Source organism: Triticum aestivum, chromosome 4D (assembly GCF_018294505.1).
Source record: "Triticum aestivum cultivar Chinese Spring chromosome 4D, IWGSC CS RefSeq v2.1, whole genome shotgun sequence".
NCBI lineage: Eukaryota > Viridiplantae > Streptophyta > Magnoliopsida > Poales > Poaceae > Triticum > Triticum aestivum.
The window spans coordinates 510122830-510131923 of NC_057805.1; the positions used below are offsets into that span (position 1 = coordinate 510122830).

General features: G+C 51.9%; 1 protein-coding gene across 1 annotated transcript; it reads right to left on the bottom strand.

Annotated features, from left to right (window-relative positions):
* Positions 1-1917: 1917 nt before the first annotated feature.
* Positions 1918-5300, bottom strand: LOC123099172 (phospholipase D alpha 2). The gene is made up of 3 exons (XM_044521334.1): positions 5019-5300; positions 2847-4767; positions 1918-2543 (listed from the first exon to the last, which is right to left on the bottom strand). The coding sequence occupies exons 1-3, from the start codon at positions 5124-5126 to the stop codon at positions 2107-2109; spliced, it is 2466 nt and encodes an 821-aa protein (XP_044377269.1). The 5' UTR covers positions 5127-5300; the 3' UTR covers positions 1918-2106.
* Between the last annotated feature and the right edge of the window lie 3794 nt (positions 5301-9094).

A 9094-nucleotide genomic window follows, 5' to 3' on the forward strand; every position in this document is an offset into this window, starting at 1 on the left:
ACTCGGCCGGCAGCGCGCATCTCCTTCCCCTCGCCTCCTCCCCACCTTCCCCCACCCTCGCTGCCGGCCGGGGCCGCCGGGGCAAAGCCCCCTCGCGGTGGGTGGCCGGCAGCGGGGCCATGTTCTTCGCGCCCCGGGAGGGCCGGTGCGGGGCGGTCTCGCCAGGCGTCGGAGTCGGGCGGGCGCGGGGATAGGCGGCTCAGCGGCGGCGGCTCACGGCAGCGGCGTCCTCATCGGGACGGTGACATGGTGGGGGCGACCCCTTGTACGTTGGGCTGCGTGCCCGTGGCGGCGGTGGGTCAGATCAGATCATACCTCAAAACTGCGTCGGTGGCATGGTGGGCCTGGTCTTCTGTCATATCTGATCCGGCCGGTTCCATGCACGACGGCGGTGATCGGTGGCGGTCACGTGCACACGATGCTGGGTGGAGGGTCCTCGGGCGGAGCTGGGTGAAAACCCTACTCTTGGCACATTGCCAGGGTCGGCGATGGCGGCGCTTTTCTGCTTCGTCCCCTTCTTGAAGGCATCGCGTCGTGGAGAAGCTCTAGACCCCTATCCGCTACCTCCGGGGGAAACTCTAGATCAGTCGATTGGATGACGGCGGCGCTCATGTATCGTACCCCTCTTGAGGGCGTCATTCTTGGAGGTGTGCATAGGCTCGAGGGACCAATGGACGGCATCGGTGGTGGAGCGGCATTCCCTGTGACGCATCGACGCCGTGGAGTCTTGGCGGCGTGCGCAGCAAAATCTCGGCTGGCCTGGAAGGTCGATGCGTCAGTACATGCTCTGAAGATGGATTGATGGAAGACGGCGGCAACGACCTATGAGTGCGTCGGACCTGTTTGTGCCACAGACCCGGTATGTCACTTGGCCGGGGCCTCCGACTTTAGACGTTAGGCTAGGTAAGAAGTATGGATATTCCGCTCACACTTTCTGCACCCCTTCATCAATGGATAGGAGTAGCAACAAATGGTTCTAAGATGGCGGCTTCGGACATATTGATGTATTACTCTGTAAGGTCTTTGCAGAGGCCGGGGGTCATCCTCCTGCGACACGTGTTGTGCATGCATCGCCACCAATATCTTCTATATCTAAATAGCTAGCCCCCACTAATCTATTTCACTCAACATGTAAGCATGACAGCTCATTATTCAACATGGATGGGAAAAGGCCCACCTTAACATGCACCCATGCATAAGTAAAAGCAACCTCAATATGCAAACATGCATGAGAATTTTTATTTATTCATATTTAATAAATATGCAAAATATTCCACAACAACATGCGGGGTTTCGTCTAGTACCTATATATGATGAAACATATTTGAATTTAATTACCAGCCTAATTAAAATGGCAAATGTTATCATCCATGCATGGGAAAACTGGAACTCCAATTCTATGAGTTTGCATTGAAACATCTGACTTTGTCTTGGAGTTGATCCGGTTGGAACAAATTAAAACATCAGTTTTCTAAGTAATGTACGTCCCAAACTCTATCCAACACTATCAAACTTAACCAGTGAATACATGTCAATATAACACAACATGGCGATTTTCATGAATTATTAACTTCACTAACATTTTACAAAATTTAAATTACTCATTACAAAAAATGTACCAGCTAGGGGCGTCTAACTTTTCGTCAACGCCGGTGATATCCTGATAAAGCTAGCCCTGTTTTTCTTTCTAGCGCCACTGATATTTTGCTATATCACCGCACCTGGACATCACTTTTGGGGAAAAAAATCCCCAAATCCCCAAAGTACTGAGCCCCTACACTTTTAGGGACACCTATGGCACTCCACACGGCTGCCCCTCTCCATCCCCGTCAACGGCCGCACGCCCCTCCCCGATGGTGTGGTGATCATGTTGCCTTATCACTATACATAAATTATAGCGCCAATGGAGTCAGAGGGTGAAGTGAGCACTGATATGCCATTGCAGCTCTTTAAGGTACTAGGGACAGCAGAATGTTCAGGCTTGAGGTAAGTTCAGCTATAGATTCGGACTAGAACCATCATATAGAGGTAGCAATACCAGGATATAAGCTTACACCGCGGGAAGCGCATCATAGAAGCAGCATCTAGCATTGCCGAGAAAATACCCTATGTGGTGAGAATAGGGGGCAGTAATTTGGCTTTGACTCCGAGCACCGGAGTCTCCGTGTCGGGGAAGTACTTGGCCCTAGGCAGCTCCGTCACGGCGCCTTCCTTGGTCACGGCAACCGGGTACGTGAGAAGGTGCCCAGGGAGGTCGTCGTTGAGCTCATCGCTCGCATAGAGGTCCCAGTACTTGTCAGCCATCTTGTTCACCCTCTGGACGCACTCCAGGCTCCCGGGGTTGAGGAAATCGTCATGCAGCATGCCGAGGTGCTCGTACCACAGCGACATTCGAAAGCCGTGGACCTGCCCTCTCGCAACCTGGCCTTTGGCGTTCAGGTGGTGCGGCTGGAATGCGCCCATGGCGATCTCCGAGTCCCTTCCCCCGTCCATCGACCGCTGGTTGATGTTGGCAGATCCGACGATGATGTACTCGTCGTCGACTGGAAATCAAACAGAATAAATGTTTAGGCAAATTTAACTTGGACCACATGAGACATGTCCAGACAGTTTACAGTTGGAGGAATTAGTTACAATTAATATCAGGTAGTACATTTGTGTTGTATTGTAAAAAGAATCAGGTAGACATGACCTGCGTGTATATTAGTACTACCATATTTCAATGACACCAATTAATAATTCTACTTATTATCCTTTTTTCTTGTGAAATGCTTCATAAGATGTTGACAACTAAAAGAAAATTTTCAGTCAACATAATAATGGAGCTAGTGGGCATATATACCCACCTATCATCATCTTGGAGTGCACATAGATCATGAACCGCCGAGCGTTCTGCGCCCTTTCGTAGGGAGACCCAGGCAATGGACGATCAGCGGGTTCATACTCTCCGCTCCTCTTCACCTCCCTGTTCCCCAAGCAAAAGAAGGTGAGGTAATCCTTTGGGTTCGCGTCGATCCCGTTGGCCTCAAGTGCGATGGCAATGTCATAGTACATCATGTCCATGGTCCTTCTCTGCCAATCTAGTATTGCCTGCATGGATTCCTTTTCCGGGTCACCTTCCGGCCACATTGGCACCACAACATAGACCACGAAATGTTCACCAGCCTCAATCTTGCTCACAATCTTGAGCGAAAGCTCTCTGGGAATCAGATGCAGCGCCTCGATATCCTCCGGCTTTATGCCGTCGGCTTTCCACGCGAATGAGCTGCCAATGAAGTACTGGTTCTCGATGTAGATGAAGTGGTTCGCGCGGCGTATCGCGTGGATGTAGGCATCCTGGATGCTCCTGTCAAGGGTGCTGTTCTTGCCACTGACAAGGCCCGATCGGGCAGCTTCCTCGGGGGTGGTAGGAAAGCCGCAGCTCGCTCCGCCGTCGATGGACCGGAACACCTGCACGTTCCACGCCTCCTGGTCTTCGGGGAACGTCACGGCCGATGGCGGTATGATGAGGCTCGCCAAGGCGTTCAGATCGACGAGGAGCTCATGGTCGCCACCTTGCTTCCTCCACCGCTGCTCGAAGTTGTAGAGGATGTCCCACGCGGCCGGACCTTCGACCTTGGCATGGATGTCGTGCCATGGCTGCCTCGGCCCGCCCTTGTCGATGGACGCGTCGGCGATGCTGATTTGGTGGAAGTCCTTTTGGTGCGCCGTGTCCAGCGTCCTGAACAGGGAGTGGAACTGCGTGTCGTAGCGCCCGTCGCAGAGGTCGAGGCCGCCGACGAAGCTGACTATGCGGCGGCGGCGGCTCGAGCTGCCTCTCACCGGCATGTCGTGGTCGACCGCGATGATCTTCTGGTGGTGGCTGATCAGGTAGGCGGTCTCCAAGCCCATGACGGCGCTTCTGCCGACGTCGGGGTTCCGTGGGCAGAGGACGCACTGCACGTCGGTGCCGCGGAAGTAGTTCGCCGTCTCGGCGTCGTGCGTGTCCATGTACCCCCATGTCATGCCGAGGGACTCGACGGAGGTGCGGTCGTCCCAGACCAGCATGAGCACGCGCACGCCCTCGCTGGCCTTGCGCTTGAGGAGCTCGCCCAGGGTGGCGTCGCCGCCGGGGCGCGGCCGGGCGCCGTCCCGTATCAGGGTGATCTCGGTGTACACCGACCAGCCGGTGATGTACACCAGGTGGCGCGCGTCGCTGATGGCGTCGAACACGTCCTCCCAGCACCGTCCCTGCTGGTAGCTCCGGCCGCCGGAGAGCGGGATCCTGGGCGCGAACGCGTCCGGGGTGTGCGCGTCCTGGTACAGGGTGACCCTGCACCCCGGTCGCTGGGAGAAAAACGTGTAGGGCACCCCGGGGTTCTGCGCGCTGCCGACGCCGGCGCCCCACTCGCGGCGGTTGGTGGTGACGTCGCAGAACCTGAGCCGCACCTGAATCATGGGCCCGTGGGGGAGCTTCTGCTTGGTCGCGTCGAGGATGTCGAGCCGGCGCTCGATCTCATTACCGTCGGCGTCGAGCAGCTCCCGGACAGGGAGATAAGCGCGGCCGATGAGCGTGGCGCCGATGGGCTGCGCGGCCTTGACGGTGAAGACGACGTGGGCGGCGAAGTGCGCGCAGTAGATGTGGAAGTCCTCGTACCAGCGCGGGTTCACCGGGTCGCCGGCGAGGACCCGTGTGCGGCCCACGCGCGCCCTGCCGAGGTCGATGGTCGCGTACAGCCGCGTCGAACCCTTGCCCCGCCCGATGGTCTCCTCGAACCCTTCCACCAACTGCAAAGCACACAAGATTCTTTATAAACATTTTTTTTCTAGAACCGATCTTTATAAACAATTATTTTCTGGAACCGCGCAAACTGTGGATATGAATTTCTGTTTGAACAACAAAAACCAAGAATTCCTGAACAAGAATTTCAGATGTCTGGCTCCATATTTTCTTCATTTCTACGTACGCAATCTACTCTGCTTACACTCTGCCATGGTAGTAGGCAAGGATAATGAGGGGGAGTGACCGACCGACCGACCTTGCGGAGGATCTCGGGCGCGCCGCCGGTGGCGCGGTCGGGGTGGGTGAGCTTGTCGGCCTCCAAGATGGTGGCGTGGAGGGTGCCGTGCAGCAGCCGGTGAGCCATTGCCGCGCCGTCTCACCTCCGCAAGAGACCTTCAGGTTGTCCCAAGAGACGGACGAAGACGAAACAACAACAAATATGCCCCAAGAACACCGAGGCAAAGGGGTGTGTCCAATAGGAGAGAGACACATGAGAAAAAGAAGTGGGAGCAAAGGCGACAGGGGCGCGCACTATCGCATCTGCGTCCCGTCATTTTACACAGCGGGGCCAAAGCAGCAGCGGCTGCCTGCCACTCTCGGCAGCGGAGCTCCATCAATGCTGCGCGCGCGTACGATGAGAATCCAGGGAGAGGACGACGTCGACCGTCGTCCACGCGGAGCACCAGTGCGGCACCCACTCATGGTCATGGTCATGGTCATGGCATCACGCGCGCGCACCATCATGTTCTATCACTATGGTCAAGCGAGCATTCGATTAATCGCATCGCCCGTATCTTATCCGGCAGCGCTTTACTTTTTTTAATCCACACAATCTAGCACAGCACACGTAGTATGTGTACTTGACAATGAAATATTCCTTCCTGGCTTCATTTCTCGTCTCAATATAAAAGCGAAACTACCGTGACAGTTTACCTAACAAGAGTAGAGTTTATTTTAACATATCTTGTAGTGATGGCCTGACCACCATCATAGGAACAAGATTTTGGGACGAACCACCATAACATTTCTCACACAATTGAGAAAAGGTAGTTAGAGCATCTCCAGCCGTGCCCCCAACAGGCCCCCCAGGCGATTTTTTCGGTGTCGGCGTAAAAAAACGGCCCAGTCGCGCCCCCAGGACGACGAAAAGCGCCGGTTCGGCCCTTTTTTCCGCCCGGCGGCCGCAGGCCGAACCCGGCGCGCCGGGGGCGTTTGGGGCTCCGGCGCAAGGGAAAAGTGCGGCTGGCCCATGCCGTCAGGTGAAAAGTCAAGATTTTCTTTCCCGACTCGCCTCCCACCCCCCGCGCTCTCGGCCGCCACTAGGTATATCCCGGCGCCGCCCCGCCGCCCTTCGCCGGTAGATAGCCATTCCCCGCCGGAAAAATAGCAGAGGTTCGCCGCGGCAGCCCCTCCGACACCAGCTGGGCGTTTCCGGCCGCCGTTTCCGGCCGCGGAGGGGCAGTTTAGCCGCGGGTGCACGCCCACCGCACGCAAGGTGTTCGGCGATTTGCCTGCTTCGGCGATGGACTCGGATGACGAGGAAGTGCTCGCCGCGCTGCTGGAGGAGGAAGCCGAGGCCGACGTCCAGGAAGAAGAGCATCTCATGGTGCTCGCCGCCCTCGCCCAGCTGTTGGCGAGCAATGAAAAGCCGCGGCGAGGTGGCTCGGCGCCGGGGCGGGTGAAAGCAAAGAACCGGCATCGTCTCGAAGGCTACTGCATGCTCTACTCCGACTACTTCGCCGATGCTCCACTTCACGGCGACAGAACATTTCGGCGCCGTTATCGGATGAGCAGAGCACCTATGGAGGCTCAAGGGCGACACCGGGCGCGACGTGTGATGAAATATGAGTTTTTATTTGTTGAACTATATAATTTGTATTGAACTATTTGTTGTTGAACTATTTTGTTGAAGTATTTGAATTTTCTGTGATGAAATATGTGATAAAAAATATTTATGTTGATAATTGAACGCCGAGCCACGGCGAACCACGCCGAATATGGGCCTATTCTCGCCCATATGGGCCTTTTTCACCGAAATGGAGCTTCAAAAGTGGGCCAAAATCGGCGACTGGGGGCGACGACTGGGCGCAAAACCGCCCCCAGCGCCGAACGAATCGCCGGCTCGCCCCCAGGGGACGATTTTTATGCGTCCTAGGGGGGCCAACGGCTGGAGATGCTCTTAGTCCCCTGCAGCACACATAAAAAAACAATTTCCTGTCCACACCGTCTTGAAAACGAAAGGCTACCCTCTACCCCTTGTGAACCGCAATAGAAAACACTCTGCCTCCCCACCCATGGTTTCGTCCTGTTGGAACTCCTTACTGCAGCCATATAGATTACAAGTTAGGAAAATGCATCACGTGCATTTACTTCTATTAAAAAAACTCAAAAAGCTATTATTTTTATACCGAGTGTCCAAACTAAGTTCCGTTTTCACTATTAGGTTTATTGCAACAAGCTCTTGAAAATAGGATCTCATATGGGCATGTTTCGATAAACATTTTTTCCAAGCAACTTTGGAGCTATATGGGCAACTTTGGTGCTACAGGAAGCAACTTTGATGTAGATTGCCTATCACGATTACATACAGGAAGCAACTCTGGTGCTATTCGTGCAACTTTGCTGCTACAGGAAATAACTTTGTAGTAGATTGCCTATCACCATTATATATCTAACCTTAAGCACTTCTAAGTTGGATACCAGAACTACAAAGAAGCAACTTTGGTGCTATATGGCGCAACTTTTCTGTTTCCTAATATCATCTATGCTTCCCCCTAAGTTGGAGACCATGACTGTCAAGTTGACTAATGTTGTTTCTAATGTTGCATAAGATCATCTCTAAAGTTGCTTAACATGACTAGCAAGTATCAACAATCGGGGAACTTCATAGTATTGTAGGTAAAGTTTACAGAAAGTTAGACAGATTTATTAGTACACACTATGTAATGAACTTGGCTCTATGCACCACTAAAGTTGCCTCCTGTCATAGGAAAGTTGCTTTGAAAGTGTCGTAAAGTTTCCACTCCAGGCAGATTCGCCTCTTTCCCCAGATAACAAAAGTGGTGTATAGTTTCCAACCCAGGCAACTTACCACGTCTCGGAAGCAACTAATGGTTGGTGGTAATTTTGACAAGTTCGCATCAACCACTAGAAAACAAAACTGGTGTGAAGTTTCCCACCCCAAACAATTGGTCTCTTTGTCCCAGGCAATTAGTGGTTGTTGTTTAGGCAACCTTCATCGTGTACCAGAAAAGTAATGATTGTTATTTAGGCAACTTCGCCTCTGACCGTGATGGCGGAATAGAGGCGATGGGGTGGAAGCCAAGGAGCAAGGAGTTGCTGAAGATGAAAACGTAGATGGGCCATTCTGCTAAGAGTTACCACCATCAATATTATTTTCATATAAGATGGTTTGCCTATTGAACTGTAGCGGTTCTCAGTCTGTATGACTAAGTATTAGGGTTAAGATTGGGGTATGCACTACTACAATCGCCGAGTTCGGCAAAGCAACTTACATATCTATCTAGCTAACCATTTAAGAATTAACTAAGTAGCTAGCATTTGTAAATATTTCCACCCATATCCATATTTTAACAAACGATGATTTTTTATTACTAACTTATGTTTATTTTCAATTTTTCTTTTATTTTCTTTCTCTTTACCATTTTTGCATCAATATTGCTAAACTCTACTACACATCAATTGGCATATCCGTATCATTAGAATGATATACACTCTCATCATCCTCCTCTCTGCTCTCCTCCCCTCTCATCCTCTACTCTCTCACTCTCAATCATAAAATGCATTCACAAATATCCGACACCTATTACACAAAAGATCTCATCCAATTCCATCCACTCCGTGTGCCTTTAGGGAGATTACTCACACATGAGGGAGGAGATCACTGCTCGAGATAATCCTAGTAGTGGCATCGGGTAAAATGATAGCAGTAGTGCGGGTGGCCGCGTTACTACTAGCACGCTACAACTAACTTTCTAGTAGTACTACTACTTATGTTAGTAGCAGCGTGGGTGCCACCGGCACTACTACTACTTTTCTATAGCGCGTGGCTGGACCCCGCGCCACTAGTAACTATGTGTATTTCTTTCCTCATTTATGGAGGTTTTTATGCAGTTCAACATACACATACATCATTGACAGCATATGATACAAAAATGTCTCATCATCATCATCATCATCATCATCATCATCATCATAATGATATAACAATCTCTCATCATCATCTTAGTGATATAACAATGTCTCATCACCATAATGATATAACAATTTCTCCTCATCGTCATCATCATCATAAGTTAACCACTAGCTAAT